A 19421-nucleotide genomic window follows, 5' to 3' on the forward strand; every position below is an offset into this window, starting at 1 on the left:
GACTTCACCAATGAAGAATTTTAAGAACTTCCAGTAATATATTTTTCACTTCACCATTGAGATGATTTTACCATGTAAACATGTAAAGCACATAAATCAATTTGATTGGAAATGCACCCTACAACAGACCAGGTACATTATTATTGTTGTTATTATTGCTTGGTTATTATTATTATCATCATCATCATCATTATCATCAATCGTCATCATCTAGATTAAAGAAATTATGAAAACAAAATTCTTGCTCAGCACCGTGCTCATATTTTTGTTTCAAATAGCCTCGAGAAATTGATACACATGAACAACATTTCCTCGGAATCTGCAAGATGGTAATTACTGCAATAACAGTCGAAAGACGTACTGCAATGGCAGTGCAAGCCAGGAAAATACGAAATAATGTTGCGACCCTGCGTAATTGCTTGTCTTGTGCGTACTTCCTTCAAATGTCACAAATGAAGATATTTATACCCCAGTGTGATGTCATGATATTAAAGAAGAACAGTATGCCATATCAGGTTGAGCCATTAAGTGTTGACAAGGTAATAATACCAGTAAAAGCTTTTATTTACCTGAGCATACATTCAATTATGGAAGCATTATGATCAGCGTGAAGTAAGTCTGTGAACTGTCAACAATTTCCTTTGATCAAGGATGAAACGAGCTGGCATTTCAAAAGTGCAGTTGTATGGTTAAAGAAACATATAAGTAGTTGTAATGGAGCTGGAATTGAGGAGATGGGAAAGTATGTTGGGTTCAGAAAGCTGAGTTGGGTGGGGTTTCTTTCCCCCCAGAAAAGATTTAAGTGCAAGCAATGTACCAAGGGAGCTGTTTTTCCTTCTCACTTTTCCTAGTTTTGTTTTCTTTTATCTGTTTCTTGTTTTGAGGGGGTTTTCCCCATGAGATGCACAAAAAGCATAAACAAGATTTTCTGGTGAGAGATCAGCATGGCATTAACTATGTATATAAAGTGTAGCTCCTGCGCACAGATAATGAATGGTAGCCGGCAGCAGCATTAATAATTGTCAACAGGTGTAGCAGCCAGCTGAAAAATAGTAGAAATAATGCACAATGCTATAAATCTATCTCTCTATCTCTATCTCTCCCTGTCCATCTGTCTGTCTGTCTGTCTGTCTGTCTGTCTCTCTGCTTATCTCTCCATCTTTCACAGTACCCCTTGTAGTGCCTATAAAATTGCTTTGTGATTTGAAGAGTTGCTATAATCTGGATCTCGCCCTGCAGACGACTTTTTATGACAATGCATCATTGTGTGCATTCTGCACATTGCAATAAAATTCTAGCATTTGATTTTGACTTCTCAGTTTATTTAGCCATCATAGAAAATACCGCTGCCAGAGTGGTTTTAAAGTAGGGGGGAAAGGGTGCTACTTATGACTTAACATAATCCTGATATATACATCAGAGCTGGACACTTACTCTTTTCTATGGTGGCCCATTTTGAACCCTTAAATCTTAAAATCTAACATTTTGGTGGCCTGAAAAAGAAATGTATAGGCCAAACTAAAAAGAACGTAACAATCCATTTTCAATCTTAGTTGGTCCATTGGGCCACCAAAAGATTATCTTCTGGAAATTTGGTGGCCCAACAAGAATGCTAGTAGTGAACTGGGCTACCGGGTCACTGGGCCATATCTAATGTCTAGCCCTGTATCCAAACATGTCTTTAATTTCTGTGATGGTGGTATAATAGTGTGATTGGAGGTTTCATAAAGAAGAAGTGATTGTTCAACAGTGTTCATATTACAACCTTACCTTTGTTTTTTTATACTATTTTGTTATCTGTTATCGTTTTTAATCGACCATGACAGTGTGCATTATATATTATAGAATGGGTAGTTAGATTCCTGCGATCTCATTGGTCGAGAACTGTGTGTGTCGCCATGCGCTGAGTCACAGTGGTAAACATGTAATCGCGTACACCTGAACTTGTAGCAGGAGTAGGCGCACTTGTAACAGAGGTTCGTCCACTAAGCAAGCATTTGCGCACTCAGTACGAGATGCCTATTGGCTGAAAGATCGTGCATCCAGTACTTTTGCCATGCATCCAGTAATTACTCAGACCCGTATGTCATTGTTTACCATGCAGAAACTTTACTGCATCATAGCACGCAGCAAGGTTGTAGGCATAGTGGTCTATATAATAGTGGCATAGTTTGCTTTTGAACAGTTAATAGCTGTACTGAGTATCCTGAAGAAAGTATTGAAATTATTTATAGGTAAAGCTAATCAACGTGTTTCCAAAGACCAACCGTGCATCACTTTGCAATTTCCTTCAAAATGGTGGAGAAAAAGAAGTAGTATTCACATTTTGTAGTTGTGGGAGACTGGCATCATACAATATGTCTGTAGATGGTCATCATACAATATGTCTGTAGGTGGTCAAAATACAGAGGTGAGGTGAGTTTGAGTTCTAAGAGATCTTGTACAGTATAAATGTCCAAAATTTAGTTAAAAAGATATCCGGGGGTTCCAAGAAAAATGAATTAGATGGGGCTAAATGAATTAAAGTCAACCATCAGATATGTAACTATGCTTTATAGCCAGGAGGCAATTTCAGCTTTAATTTGATTTTATCATTTTCAAAAACTTGGTGTCCAGTGTCATCTTTGTGTAAAGTTGATATAAGAAAAGGAAAAGTTTAGAGAAGAAAAAAATTTGATGACATGATGCTTGTAAAAATTGTTGAATGATAAAATTGTCGTTTAGATGCATAAATTGTTAGATATTTTCATATAGTAGTCTTGGAATTGTTCAAGGAATATACAAAGTGTATAGCCTCAAGTGAGTGTATGGAATTCTGCAAAATCTTTTATTTTCGCATACAGATATTTTGTGTGTTGTTTTTGCAATTGAGGCCTAGGCTGTTTTAGGTGTGCACACTAATACCCTAAGTATGTGGTAATATTTTCATGTGTTGCGTAATTCACGACCAAACAGTGATTTGTAAAATTCGTGAAAATTAAACTCTTGCTAAAAACAGCTTTTACAGTAGTTATAATTAAGATGAAAGATTGAAGAACTAAGGGTTTGTTGTTTCTTTCACAGGGTTTTTTTCTTTTACAGGATTCCTCCTGATATTTGAAATGTAAAATATTTTTTGCCCTGAGAGGTATTTGATTTTTTTTTTTTTGCTTGTGTAGTTCAATATTCCACATTTCATACAATTTTATGTTCCATTTGATTTCAAGAGAGAAATACTACATAGAATACTCAATTTGAGATAAAAAGAAACAAACACCAAGCAAATATCAATAACCTTTGTCATGAGAAACCTATTAAAAAGCAGAAGCTTGTAGAATGTAAGCTCCAAAATAATGATTTACAGAGTTCTTATAATGTACAGTGTATTGTAAATAGGATTGATTATGGTCTGCCCAGATGACTGAATGAATTTCCAGAAAATTCTAGTCTTTGGCCATATATTCTTGCAAAATGATTTCATCCTCACACAAGTTCTCAGTGATGTACTGCTGATACTGTAATACACGATATTTTCGGGCAGGAAAAGTTCAAGAGTTGAAGCCGACGGCCTTTTTTCGCAGCATGAAATTTTCGCGACTTGCCATGGGCATCCAATGCATATTGTATAGGCAAGAACTTTTGCGTGCATTTTGATAATGCAAATGTTGCCGCTCACGTACGTAATTCACGAAATTAAAATGCACGCAAACATTCCTCCTTTTACAGCACATTGTTTTGTCAAGGGGAATTCAATCCTATAGAAAAGATTAAATAGGGAGATAGATATTAAAACAAAGATGGATCTAGATAGAGATAGATAGATCATATTAAGATATATATCGGGATATGTAGACAGATACATGTATATAGATAGATTTATGGAAATAGATAGAGAAAGAGAGAGAGAGAGAGATCCACTGTATACTCAGTATCATACTATGGTGTATGTCTTTGTTTTGTATTCATCATCAAGTGACTTCATAGAAAACTTACCAAGTATGCACACATGTTAAAAGCCTTTCAGATAAGAAGTGTAGTGTACAGTCATGTCTTCGTGTATTGTATCCGGGAGACTACTCTGTACCTTCTCTCCAGGCCCTCGAATCAATTTGAGAAATGTCAGCTCTCTCTCTCTGGGACTAATGATGCCCTTCAAATAGCAATTACTTCTAATTTGTCTCCATTTGTTTGTTTGTCCCCTTTGCCTACAATGGTACATTAGTACTAATGTATGTCTGTAATTGCATGTGTGTGTATGTGTGTGTGTGCGTGCGTATGTGTGTGTGTATTTGTATTTGTGTGTGCGTGTCTGTGTACATAGCATTTGTGTATTGCATCCATTGATATACCATGATGTTCTTGTATACATGTATTGTACAGTTGTACCATAGTTTATTGTGTCTATCATGTATGGGTAGAGGTGCATGTTCTCTGAATTGAATAGTGATACTATTAAGTCTAGGATGAACTAAGTACTCACCGTCAAAGAAAAAAAAATGTGTGGATGTCCTTATTTGTTCAATATTTTGCAGATAGTATAATGATTCCAGTAAAGGAATATTTTTGGTCTCTGTGTTGGAAAATTAAAGGTGTTTATAATATTTATCCTGCTTATGTTCCTCAGATGTAGATTCATGAATACACCTGGATATATACAAGAAAGGGGGCATAATTGTAAAAACATACACACACCTCAAGATCTGTGCTCTGTCACGTGTGTAGAAAGAAGATTCATGACAATTTTTCATGCACAGACGTCAACAGAGTCTGCACAATACACATTTGATAATTGAAAGATAATTGACTTGCTGTAGCTTTTTTATATCATATGCTGTGTGTATTTGTGTGTGTTTGAGTCAAAGTGACTTTGATGGGTCCTCAGTTGCAATAGGATGCATTTAAATAGCATGTCTGGTATTAATATTACATTTTTTTGTTAATATTGTTTAAATGCAAGAACAACATGTTGTGCAGTATATGCAGCCACACTGTAAATTGTATTTCTGAGAAATTCTCATTTTGGCCAGTCTAGTCTTTTTCATGCCCTCCCAACCAGCTTTTCTATTAAAGGAAAGAATAAAAAACAAACCCACAACAACAACAACAACCCATGAGATGCTTCACTTGCACTCTGCATAGTTGTCATGGGAATGTGCCTTCCAAGAAATTGGCATGATGACATTTCATGCAGTCATGTCTTGCACTACTATTCTTTCAAAGTTCTTGTTGACAACCATGCATAATGATTTAGATACTGATGTTTAAAATCATGTTTTGTTTTGTTTTTTATCAAAGTAATTGTCCATCTTTTGCTTTATTTCTTGAACATACCTGTTGTTCTTGTATTACTTCATTTTAATGGATGGTACAAGTTGTAAATTACTAGTTTTATGTGCCTCCATCCTCTCACGATGTAAGAATGAACTGTGAGTTGGAGGTGTCAACGTGAAGGTGATGTATATATAGCATGGAGTGCGCTCCATCATACTTTGATGAATTTAACAATGGGAGTGTTAGTAGCACGACTGTAGAAAGCATCACCAAACCTGATGCGTTGGTCAGATTCAGCCCGTGGGGAGATGCTTTTCGTAGCTGTAGATGGCAAGAGACAATCGCCCTGACATTGAGTCATCACACGGTGTCTCACCCTCCCCCCTCCCCACCCTCCACCCTCCACCCTACTCCTCCTTACCGCGTTACCTCTAACCACCATCCCCCCCATTCCACTTGACACCGCCACAGACCGGAGACCCAACGAACCATCTCTTCCTCTAGAGGAGGAGGAGGAGGAGGAGGAGGTGGAGGAGGAAGCAGCGGGGGCACAAGAATAGTGATGACATCACCAGCCTCCTGGAAAAGGAGCTGGCCAGAGCGGCAAATGAGTAAACCTGAAGTGGATGTTGGCGTGTGCCTTTCGCGAGATGGATGGTGTCGCGAGGGCTGTGACCCGATGACATTGTGTACATCCGGAGCTTGTGTTTGCAGGAGGAGTTAATATGCTCTGTCCTCCCCCCCCCCCCCACCCTTCCCAAATGTACCCATGATATATATTGTTCACTGCATCAGTCAGGAACTACAACCTATGTGGATGGACCAGCACTTAATAGCTACACATAGTATACTTTGCTTGGTAGTATTCAATGTCTCTTTCATCAAGATGGTACAAGTAGCAATGAATCTAAAAAATTTTTAAAGCACCCCCCCCCCCCTTTCTCTCTAAAAAATCACATCATATATGTAGGTTAGGGAAATGTATGTCATGTGCTTTAGTAAAGAATTACCCAATTTGAAGTGTATCCATGGAATTTGATGAAATATAATGGATGAAATACATGATGTAACATTTTGAAAGGGCCTACCGACAATAATTGCACATTTATTAGATGAAATGTGAAGAGAGGGTAATGTGCTGAGCAAGCTGCATTACTTTAGCTGCAAATGAAAATTCAAAGGAATTGGAACATGAGATTCGCAAGTTCTCTCGTTGCAATCAAAATGACAAAGTCACTTTACGATAAATGCGAAATTGCCTCCACTTCTTCAACATCTAAAGTAGATTTTGCTCTCAAGATACAGGGTAGTTTTCAAGAGTGCTTACTATTGAGGGCAATTCTCATGTTCCATGGTTTTAAAACATCTTGACAAGTCGGAAGATATCATTATTTTTCATACAGCTTTCATACCAGCTGCCTCTGGAATGCTGATCGATATCTTGCTTTTAATGTTCCTGTCAAACCTAGTCAGTCACACCAGATATTGTTCATCAAGAAAATTTTAGACGTCTGACAATTGATCCACACCGCATCTCTTTTTTTGGCTTCTATCGCGCGAAATGTGACAATTTGATGTGATAATGAAAGACTGATTGCATAACACCCTCAACCTTGTTTGTACACCATCTGGTCCCAAATGGGAAAATGTGTTCAGCATTCCTCTCTATGCATTAGCTCTAATGAGGGAAAATGTTTTGTCCGAAATGTAGACTTTGTCCGTACGCTCTCTATTTTGTGTGTTTTTGTGTTTGTGTGTGTTTGTGTTTGTGTGTGTGTGTGTGTGTGGGGGGGGGGGGGGTCATGTGACTCAGAAGGGGATAGGAGAGGCGTCCAGAGCTGCAGAGAGTCACGATAAGGTGTAAGAGAAGACGAATACTGCCCTCCAGCAGCGAGAAAATTTAAGTCAGCAAAGGGAGCTGAAGCAGAAAAGGGAGAAGGCGCGAGTGACCGATTATCGATTTGCTGCATTAGGGACCCCAGCACACCGTCTGCAACAACACACATACGCACACCTGTAATGATCAGCAGCGCAGGAGTGTACAGTGTATAGATACCTCAACCTCGCCTTCATTAAAAAAACATATGGCACAGTGCTGTTTAATTCTAATATACCTGTTGGAGCTGCTTAAAACTCAGGGGTAAAGAGCATAGATTGTTCCAGTGGTCCACATTTCCAACATGTAGATGAAAATTGCTGCCTACTGTACATGTGTGTGTTGTCTTCATTACTTATGGTCTATTAGTACAGTGTAGATTTCCTGCTGTTTTAAATTTGACAAATACCATCCTCACATAGTCATTGTAATCCTAATACTTTCATATCTAAGTTTGATTTGTACTGTACAGGCAGGGGTACCCTCTTTTAATTTTTCTGTGCTTTAAGTTGATTTATCTGTGACTCAAGAAGAAAAAAGGTAGAAAAGAGTGCACAGTGTGGTGTGTGCTTCAATTTTTGCTGTCATTTTCTGAAGCAGCAATTCTGTGTTTCTAATGATGTGAATATTCAGGAAGAGCTTGTAAAGAGAACACTGCAAAGTACAATAATCTATGTGGTCAATAGTCAAACACTGAGTATATGAATTGTGTATAATATATGTGCTGCATTTTAGTTTGAAATGCTATGCGATATGAGACATGGCCCAACCCAGTACATTTGGGGCATTAGTAGCCTTTACTTACAATTTCATTCTATCTTTAATGCAATGGATATACAACATCTGATACATTTAAGTTGCAGCTAAAATATCAGTTGTCTTTGCTTTCTTCTCTGAGTACACTGTTTTGTTCTATAGTGGTTTTTCATTTTCACCTTGACACTGTGTTGTTGTATCTCCAGATGTGTTTTTTCTTTCTTTTATTATGTATGTACTGCTGTGGTTTTCTTCCTTTTTTTTTTTTTTGCTTATGAAGCCATCACTGAAAGAAAAGGGGAAAAAAAGGTGAATTCAATTTGAGTTTACAGTTCTTGTCAGCTCGATTCCATTGGATTCAATCTAAATGCAATCGAAATCCAACTTTGCACCCAGACGCGCCGTGCCCTTTCATCCGAGTGGGGCAGAGTGGGCAGCGAAAATGACAATTCACGATGTCCTTGCTGAGGCATTTCTCCTCTCATTCTCAAATCCCTGTTGATGCTGTCCAGATGAATGATGCGCTCTCCTGCTAAAGGTCTTACGTCGGTTGACAGTCACAAAGATAGAGCTGTGACTTTGAGCCACGAATCTATCAGTTGCATATCAAGTTTATCCCCCCCCCCCTCCAAAAAAAAAAAAAAAATTGCAGTGAATTTTTAGGAGGATGAGATGCTTGCAGAGCACAAACACAAACATACCTGAGGGAGAAAAAATAAATATTGATGTAAGGAAGACAGTTGACTACAGTATGTCCCAAAAAAAATTACAATCAGATTTTCACATTGATAACTTCCAGTTTGATTAAACTGTCTAAATGATACCTCAGGGTCTTGAATATAACATCTTAGCTATGTTTTGCCGAAAACCCCATTCACTTTGGTTTGTAAAAAGTGGTCGGAAAGAAATTTATGTGGATCGTTGTAAAGCATGTCATGGGTCTGGTTCTTTCAAGTTGAGCACTTGGATGCTCTTTGAACTGCATGATGTGTAAACACAAGGGACAGAACTTGGAGGGAAGGGATTCCTGACATGCTCTACAAAACTCCTCATTTCTCTTTGACCACATAAGCACATAGGATGGGGTTTTCTGTAAGATGTGGATAGTAAGTTACAGTTTCATACCCTGAAATTGTATTTGAATTGATTCACTTTTTTTGAAGTTTCATTGTTGAGGGTCCCATTGTAATTTTTTTGGGGGACATACAGCATATCCAAAATATGCTGATATCCAATTGTACGATAGCCAGATAGCAGGCAATGATAATCTCACACGAGCAAGGCTTGAAGAACTCTCTCAGCTTGGGAACACTTATTCAATTAAATCGAGCCTCAAGCCCGGTCTTCCGAGAGTGTCTGCTCACATCTAGACTATTCAGTCTCCCAGAAGATTCTATTACAGTGATGTGAGAGTTCAGAGTTTAATCTGATATCAATTTAAACATTTTTACTTTGCCCCAAACTCACTTTTCAGACTTTTTTGCAGTCCAAATACATTGAAATGTTTACAGTTTAGTACATTTCAGACTTCTTTTTCATAAGTTTCAAGTATTTTTTCAGACTTTTTTTCTGCAAGTACTCCCACACCCCTGATCCTAATGACAGCTAGACTTATTTTTAGAGAGGGTTTAAGAAAGTAGCCAATCAGAAGTGCTGAAATGAGTCACATGAGTTCTCTTTGATATTTTCACAGAGGTGCAAGGAAGTGCAAAAGTTTGAAGCACAAAAAAAAAAGAAGTAAACTGCACTGTGCATTATCCTGTAGAGATTTTGCCGTTTGTGGGGACCATGCACCTGTGTGTGTGGCTCAAACTCAAACTATTGCTTTAATTCAAGATCATGGTTCTCTGCGAATTGCTCCTCAACACAGGTTTTCTCATGCTGGATGCCGTTTTGTGGATTCCACACCCATCCTGCTCAATGAATTGATACATCCCACCTGTCTTTGCGTACATCTAATGATTGATTTGGAGTCCACTTCATGTGCATTTTAGTTGAATAGTGCAGATCTGCTTTAGTTGTAGCTGACATTTCCTCTTGGCTATTACATTTGAGGAGCTGTTGTGGTACAGTGGATAAGACCTAGGACTGTCAGTCTGAAGGTCGCTGGTTCAAGTCCCCTAGCTGCAGTGGTTGTGCCCCTTATAGGCCAGGCACACTCTCTCCTCATTTGCCTAGTTCTTGGGAAGGGACTTCAAGCCATCACTCCCAAGGTTGCTTGCTTGTAAAGCACTCATTGTTTCTATTTGGTAGCCATGTAAAACAAACAAGTTCATACTTTCATTCCTGCTATTGCATTCATCTGCAAAATTTTGGATTATCTATTTTCTATTTTTTTTTGGCCAAAGTTTGCATTTTGATAAAAGTACACTATATCTAAAGTGCCCTATTACCAGCTAGTTGCTGTTAAAAAGTGGTCTTCATTTTACTGCATCCAGGCATTTTGACAAACCAGCAAAGTATGTGACTTGGAGTGAGTTTGTTGCATCAGAATGTACACATGCTTTTTGTACACAGTCAGTGGTGTAGCTTGCTATATCTTGGGGCCTCCTTGATGAAGATCCTGTGGGTGTGGGGAGGGGGGGGGGGGGGGAAGACAGTGAAGACTTCAGCAATGTCAGCATGCTTGTTATTTTTTTTCCCTTTCTAACAGAAAATGTGAACCCAAGGGAAATGCATTTATGTAATCTTCCAAATGACATTGTTTAATCCTGAAATGTCATCTGGGGATTCTATCTCTTCTCCCGGCTACAGACACACACCATGCAAACACACGCCTACACACGCTCGCTCGACAGAAAAGCTCATAAAATTATACATGAATGAGATGCTATTATTGTGTTTGAGGAAGGAAAAGATATATATAGTGGGTGTTTTTGTGCGAGACGAAACACATAACACAGATCGCTCAACTCAATTTGTGTGGATGAGTTAGACAGGAGGGAAAAAGCCCTGGGCAACAGGTCCATAAAGCATTAACGTTCACAGATGTCATTTTTATTACTTTTTTTTCAGACCTTTGTGTAATGTATTTTGCTCTAAACCTGTATATGCACAGGTGCAAATTATGCACGTATATGGCTCTGACATGCCAAGTTTTGACATCATTCGGTCAATTCACACATACTCTACCTTGATGTCATTCAGACTGCCCACTTCTAGGCATAGTGTTGCCTCAGTCCAACTAGAAGGCTATGGTGATTAAGGGATTAGGGGATTAGGGGGATCAGACAATCTCTTTTTCATTGACTCTGAATTTTCCAAAGTCTTTGCCAACTGATGAGGAGAGCTTCCCAGTGGATGTGCCTATCAGGAAATTCCGATTCATCTTGTTTTGATCTATGATGGGACATAGAAATTTTGTTTCCATTGACATTTGTACAACAATCATGACAATTCAAACACATCTCACATCACAGTTACTTGTTTCAATGATAGTTACATTGAATGTTTTAAGCATAATATATAAATAAATCAACTAAAGATGTCCCTATGATTAATGTGCTTCTACTGTGTCATAATTTTCCAAAGAAATTCACAAAACATCCCAACAACAACAACAACAAATTGATATCGGAATATAAAGAGGAATCTCTAAATGTTAGCCATTTTTGCTGGAAATCTTGAATTCTAAGAATGCAAAAAAAAAAACAACAACAACAAATCACACATGTATGTGAAGAATATTAATTTTCATAAACTCTTTATGTGCCATGTTCGCACACCTGACTCAGTATAAGTGAGACGGCAAGCCGTACATGTACTTGTGTAACTGTAACCCTCTCAGACAAGTTTCACATAAAGCACTGCAAGGGTTAAATGTGTTTAAGTTTTTCTTATGCACCCTCTATCTACAATATGTGTCCATTCATTCTTCACATGCAGTCAGTGAGCAATTAGCTCTGAACATGAGCTAATTGTTAGTGAGCCAGCCCGCTTGGGCATTAACTGGTACAATGTGACTCATCAGTCCAACAGGATGGAAACAAACAAACAACGTTGATTAGAGGGATTAGATAGTCTCTATTCCTTGATAATTAGTTTCTAGACATTTGTGTCAATCGGTGAAGAGAGCACTCCAGTGGACATGATCTAACCTGTTGAGGACGGGCTGATTTTTCTACAGCACGCATTTCCCATAGACACTTGCCCGAGTATACTCGGGACTCGTCCTCAACAGGTTAACACAGTATTTAAAAGGGTTGAAGTCTTGTCTATCCTCAGAACACTTTGATTTATCCCCTACTGTGCTCTATCCTCCAATCGACACATCATCCAATTGACACATCCACTCCCTGGCGTGCAGTGTTAGGGTGTTTTTATGCTCAACTTTTGTGGGCCATATTCAGGCTTTTGAAGCATTTTTAGTTCAAGACACAGTGGCGTCCTAGCTATATGAAATGCATTCAAAATGCACATAGAGGTGTGTTTACAATCAGGATTTTTTTTTTTAAATGCCTTTAACAGGGAGACATATGAGCATACCATGGTTACGATTGGCAAATTCTCTCTAAAACGCATTTAATGGGGAAGCACACACAGAATCACACATATAGAGCGCTTATTCTGACGTCATGTCAGTGCCTTTCTGGTTCACATTAAGTAGACGTGTGCAGAACAGCTCGCTACAATAGGGATCTTTAGTTTTCCAAAAATGTGCTATGCATGTTCAAGGTATTGCCTCTCTCTCAAGCCTACCAAAAAAAAATGATAATAATAACTGGAACAGTTCCCCTGTGAATGGAATTTTGGATCAGCATTTCAATCGCAAATTGAATATAAGTGGCCCCTTTGTCAGTGATTCAAATTTCTGAAGCCTCAGTATCAGTGAGTGAGGATTATGTAATCTCCCTAATCCCTACTCCGTTGGGGATTTCCTGAAAGGGTTTTAGGAAATGATGTTTAGTAAATTCTTTCATTGTCTTTGTTTTGGTTTTTGATGAACCAATTAAACAAATACAGATTTTTTGAAAGTGCGTGCCAGGGCACAAAAAAAAAAGGGTTCAAATGACGTGCTGATCTGTCGGGAAAGTGTGAACAGTCTAGCGTTTCCTTAGACGAATGTGATACCCAAAAATGAACACTCAAACACATTGATGCAGTTGTTGCCTGATGTGCGTTGCCATGGCTTTGAGTGCAGAATCTCTGCTTTTAGAAAGCTGTCGAGTGCAGTGAGTGCAGACGATATGATTGATTGGCGCTGTTGAAAGGTTACGGTGAGTTGACATGTAGAGTTGTTTTATCTGTATTGTTGCAGTCAATTTACAGTCATTAAAGGGGATGGCTAGTAACTGTTCAGTGGGAATCAGTGGGAATGCTGGGGGATGATTGTTCCAATTCTTGTGGGATTCATTTAAGAGTACATTATAAATCTATTGTTGTGTGAAAATTATTTGCTTCAGAATGGTCTCATATTCAAGTAATGTGCAGTGTAATGTTTCCAGGTTAGCATGCCTGTACAGTGAAGGGGCATTAAACTGCACATTAACTTGAATATGAGACCATTCTGAAGCAAATAATTTTCACACAACAATAGATTTATAATGTACTCTTAAATGAATCCCACAAGAATTGGAACAATCATCCCCCAGCATTCCCACTGATTCCCACTGATCAGTTACTAGCCATCCCCTTTCAGTCAACCATAATACAGCCAATCTCATATGAAAAAGGCCTCATCAGGGAGCAGCCAGGTGGTCTTTACAGACAGGTTCATTATTTAACCTTTACCGTGATCTGAAGGCGAACAAATGCATTGGCCTTCATGGTCAAGGAGTCTTAACCCGTTGAAGACTAGTCCAGAGTATACTCGGCAGGTGTTTATGAGAAATGTGTGTTATAACAAAATCATCTCGTCTTCAATGGGTCAATATCCTGTGTATGGTTGCTATTAGAAAAGCTTCTCTGCCATGTACCTTGTTTAATGCAAGACTATAATGTTACCAGTATTATCTGCATAGCTGCTGCAAAGAACGATGTCAATTACATTCTGCATCTCACGCGCTATGCTGTGAAAAGCCACCGTTTGTGGTGCAGGTCAAATACAGTTCGATGGTTGGTACTACCAATGCATTAAATAGCCAATATGTGGTCCATGTACAACTTGTACAGGAGTTTTTGCAAATAGCTTGCACAAGTCTATCATTTCATGCATGGTATGATGTCCTAACGGTGCCACTTTGCACCGCCTGATGGCTAGAGGTGACAGTTTGTGGGTTCATTGTATTCCTCATGATTTTTTTTTTTTTTTTTGGGGGGGGGGGGCACATGCTCATCTGTTTTCAGGCTCCTGATAGGTAGATTCTTGAGAAGTCTTCACTCCATCTCAAAAGACCTGGAGTGAGTTTTTTTTTTTTTTACTAGTATTATGCCCTTACGGAGTCATCCAGATTCCTATTTCCTGAGGACTCATGAAGACTTTCATAAAGAAATAAAGACTTCCAGTCAAAAAAACCAAGTTTTAACCACGTTGTATGCACACATATAGTTGCATTATGCAATAGTAAAGTTGACTAACTTGATAAAGCGAGCAAAAGAAGTCAACGGTAGGAGACAGCAGTTGTTGCTGTTGTTTTTAACCTGGAGAGATTGCAGGATTTTGACATGCTGGGTTTTCCTTATGCTATTAATTACATGAATCTTGCAAGTCTCTGTGTATGTGGGGGCAGGTGTATCGAGGAAGTGTTTGACAATGTATGACATATACATTATTGCAGTTTGCAGAACTGTAGTGTGATTTCATACACCATTTTTAACAGTAATTAAGATTAAATTTTAACATCTAATGCATCGGTGACTTACAGAACAACAATAAAACGTGCCTAGGAGGATGTGATTACAATGTCCAAAGTGACATTTGAGGGAGAAAGACTGATTACACACATAATTTGTATACATTTTTGCTTTATGTGGTGATACACTGATACATTAATGCAATTACACTAAAAGCCCAAGTGGCATTTTCCCTTTTGCGCTTATTTCAATTTTAATGGCGTGTGCCTAAAGCACATTAACCAGCGTATTTAATCTCTTTCTCTCTTTCTTTTTCTCTCTCTGTTTATGTCTTTTTCTTTTTTCTATCTCTCATTCCGTTTGTCTCACCCACACTTATAAACACGCTTTCTCCGTCTCATACATCCTTTCTGTTTCCACCGCCAACTCCCCCCCCCCCCCCCACCCCTGCAACTTCACTTTCAAATACAGGAATTGCATCGCAGGCGAGCAGTTTAGCAGTGAGCACCCCACCCCCAGGCAGCCAGACGCAGCACCAGCCCCAGTTGTTAATGAGCCCCACGTTACAGGGAGCACAACCTATTCTTGCCAATCAGGTACATTATACGTCTTTGGATTTGTATTTGTTTATTGTGTCTTTGGTTTCTATTCTCTGTGCCTGTTTCTGTCTGTCTATCTGTCTATATAAGTACTTACATGTAATTTGTATATATATATATATATCTACTACACTGTATGTATTTATGTTTGTATGTCTTTCTGTCTCTTATATGTACCAACATTTGGAGAGAGAGAAAGGGAGAGAGAAATTATTTATTGCTTGTACATTAATAGCACTTCTACTTGTATGTTTGCATTATTCATTTTTGTCAGCATTTGATGAGTAATTGCTGAACTGAACAATTTGCAGTATGTGTTCAAAATTCTCCTTTGTCCTTTGTGAGACAGGGACAGATATCGCTTATCCGCCAGGCATTTAGAATGTACACTTTGCGGTAACTCTGGAGACAGACTCTATACATGTGTACTGCAGATGGATGACCATGCCAACTCGGTGTTGTGGCAAGAAGGATCAGCCATCAACTCGAATGTAATTTGTTGCTCGCACTCCCTCCCTGTACACTTTAACCCTTTGAGGATGTGCTGATTTTGCCATTTAACACACATTTCTCCCAGCTGACACTACCTGAGAATACATATGTGTACAAATACTCAGGTCTATAGTCTTCAATGGGCTAGGACCTTTACAGGGGATCAGACAGAATGACTGTCAAAGATAGATAAAATTTGACCTGTACAGCAGATTACAAGGCTGATGTGTACACTGCATGTGTATTGGATGACATTGAATAACATTCTGTGTTTCTGTGCTAGATGTGACAATGTAAAAGGTTTTGTCACATACATTGGACAGCTATGAAATTGCGTTCTAGCTGACCTTTGATTTAGAATCGTGTTCTTTAGGATTCAGGTTTTTATGCCTCCGCCACAAAGTGGTGCCGGAGGCATTATGTTTTCGGGTTGTCCATCCGTACGTACGTCCGTCCGCGTTCGTTTACGCGATAACTTGAGTAATATTGACTGGAATTTTACCAAACTTGGTCCAAGTATAAAGTATGATAAGGCAATTACTTGATTAGATATTGGGTGAAATCGGCTAAAGGCCAAGGTCAAAGGTCAAGGTCAAATCATGAAATTGTATCCGTTTACGCGATAATTCAAAACTGGATCAAGCAAATTTCACCAAGCTTTGTCCGGGGATGATGTATGATAAGACAATTTACTTGATTAGTTTTTGAGTGAAATCGGACAGAGGTCAAAGGTCAAAGATCAAGGTCAAATCCTAAAATTTATCTGTTTACGCTGTAACTCAAAACTGGACGAAGCAACTTCCACCAAACTTGGTCCAAGGATGAAGTATGATGGGGCAATTAGTTGAGTAGTTTTGTAGCGAAATTGGCAAGAGGTCAAAGGTCAAAAGGCAAGGTCAAATGCTAAAAATGTTGCTATTTCCCCCATATCTATGCAATGCCCAAAGGTATTTTCTTGAAACTTTGTGTAGACATGTACTACTGCATGAAGATTCTCCAGAGAGAGTTTCATGTCCTAAGGTCAAAAGGTCAAAGGTAAGGTGAAAATGTTACAATTTCTCTTTTCTTGCAAATGGTTCAATGCATCTTCATGGAACTTGGTACATACACATGCACTGACTGACAGGGAATATCTAGGGAATTTAGGGGTCATGGGTCTATAGTCAGGTGTCAAAGGTCAAGGTCAACTCCTCAAAATTTCACTGTTTATTTTATACTGTAATTACACTTTTTCTTCATACCTTTAAAATCACTCAATGCATAAACTTATGAAAGGGTCGGTCAAAAGTCAAGTAAAAATCCTCAATTCCCCAAATACATGTACCTGCACTCTTAGACAATTATAGCAAACCTAGTTCAAGGAAAGTGAACATTCAAAACATTCCTGACAAACCTGTCATTTCAATATTGTTGGGACCGCCGAGTTGGTACCCAAGACAGTTAGAGTTAAACTCTAAGGGACACAAGAAGAAACCAGGCAACCAGTCATTTCGATGGTTCATGTCTCAAAAGTAGTCTTTTATTCGAGCTCGCAAGATTACATGACTATGACAAGCCAGTGCTCATTCCAAGACTGCCTTTTACTCCAGTCAGCGTCCCAAGATATACTCCTCAACACTCCCTCTTAATTTCTTACAACATCAAAGCATCATTCATCACCTTCTTGTATACAATGACTGTCTTCTACAGTGACCGTTACCAATGACCATTTGTGGTCTGGTCTGGGGACAGGGAGTCTACTTGGGGGTGATAAACTCTAGGGGGCTCGTCCGTGGTAAGGGGAAAGGAAGAACCACAGATACAAACAATGTTCTCAGTTAATGTGTCCGCCCATAAGACTTGTCCTACCAACTTTCAAGTGGAGTCCCAATTTGCCTAACTCTGGGACCGTAACACTCTTCCCCCCTTTGAAAAAGAGGTATTGTCCGCAATACCAGAATGCGAGAGAGAAATGTGTTAACGATACATCAAATTTTTGACCCCAAAGAACCTTCCAATTATATAAAATTGTAAATAAATGTCAAATTATAACGGAATATGTTTTTTTTTTTAAACATTGACGAACCTACTCAAAAAAGTTTTGAAAAAAAAGGGGAACAGAAAAGAAGAAGTGACACAATGACCTTAATACAAGAGAGACATGTTTCATAAAAATCTATGCTAACTCTGACAACAGATACGAAAATCTATACTAACCATTCTACGTACAAAGCTTACGCATACTCGCACTTCATGATATCTAGCAACAAACTGGAAAATGAAACAAAGAGCACTAACGCCGGCTGAAGAAAAAAAAATGGCACGGAATTACATCTCCCCTATTGGAGACAGGAAACAACATCACTTTAAAAACAACATAATAATGACCACACCAACTGCATGATGGACAGTGCAGACAGGTGCCGACCGTCTATGGTCACCCGCCTACTAGAATTCCTTATCTATTACTCAGACCAGAAGTCGGGCACAAACCATGCAGATGACGGAATTATGTAGCTGGACATTATCAAAATACATCTCAGAGTTATCTTTCCCAAGTTTATGGAGCAGGCACATGCTAAGTCTGACCTCATGTAACCTCCTATCCTGTGCAGGCTCATGCCAAGGAGAGTGGAATTAGCTACTCTGATTGGTCAGTGAACGCACCCCTTGTGGACGAATCAAATGCTCAATTGAGGAAAAACATTGAGAAAGGGACAGGAGAGAGAGAAACAGAGGAGGGGAGCTAGAGGAAAGGAAGGGAGAGAAGCGGAGGGAACTGAGCGGTAAAATTAAAGAGGAAACCCATTTCTCCGAAATAAAAACTCCAAGTATCCAACATGTGTCATGCGCATCAGTAACAACAGTTTGTATGTACATCAACAAAACGAGTAACTCTACACTGTAACAACGCTCGTGCCCAAGCTAAAACAAAATGAAACACATCAGCAAATTATAATAGTGCTGCTACAATAAAGAAAAGGATGGTTTTCATCAAAGAGAGCAAAGAAGTGGAAGAACTGAACGAGAGATAGAAATACAAACCGAGTGAGATGAATTGGTGAAGGATACATTGAAAAATCGGAGGAAAGGAAGGGAGCAGCGTCTTTGCAATAAAAACAATTAAAAGAAAAGACTGTACTAATAGTAATACACAATACGGAGCACCTCCATCAGGGTTTGTAAACTAGAATGTCTGTACCATCCATTTTACGAGATGGAAAATCAAACAAAATGGACCATCCATTTTACAAGATGGATGATCAAACAAAGGCAAGACGATTTCTTTTAACATACAACACAGCATTGGTAAAAACGTCAAATCACATTCATGTAATCACAATGCGAAAAAAAAAATGGCACAGCTAATGAGCGAGTAGAAGAAATACCTATTTACATAGAGAATGGGGGAGACAGAGGTAGAAATAGAAAGGGAGAGGAAGGGGGAAGAGAGGGGAAAAGACTGCCTCAACAACAACAAAAGCAAAAAAAAAATGGATACATGTTCGTTTTCCTGTAGGCTCATGAATTATACATCGCTTATTGGCTGTAGGTAATAAAAAAAAAATTACACAACAAACATTTTGAACAGGACTTACTGTTCTCATGGCACATACAGCGATCATGACTACGATACTACTACAGTATCTTAGTCACCGAAAAGACATTAATCAAGCAGTAAACAAAAATGCATTCTTACAGCGTCCACAATCACATAACGCAACGATAATGGCCAG

General features: G+C 38.8%; 1 protein-coding gene across 1 annotated transcript in view; it reads left to right on the forward strand.

Annotated features, from left to right (window-relative positions):
• The window catches only part of LOC139710771 (uncharacterized), a 98117-nt gene that overhangs the window by 58467 nt on the left and 20229 nt on the right, over positions 1–19421 (forward strand). Inside the window, exon 4 of the mRNA XM_071622689.1 lies at positions 15086–15210. Coding sequence (XP_071478790.1) covers positions 15086–15210 — 125 coding nt within the window. The remainder of the gene's footprint in view (positions 1–15085; positions 15211–19421) is intronic.

This window comes from Diadema antillarum, unplaced genomic scaffold (genome assembly GCF_040938485.1).
Source record: "Diadema antillarum isolate AM-2024a unplaced genomic scaffold, OU_Dant_1.0 seq00001560_RagTag, whole genome shotgun sequence".
Lineage (NCBI taxonomy): Eukaryota > Metazoa > Echinodermata > Echinoidea > Diadematoida > Diadematidae > Diadema > Diadema antillarum.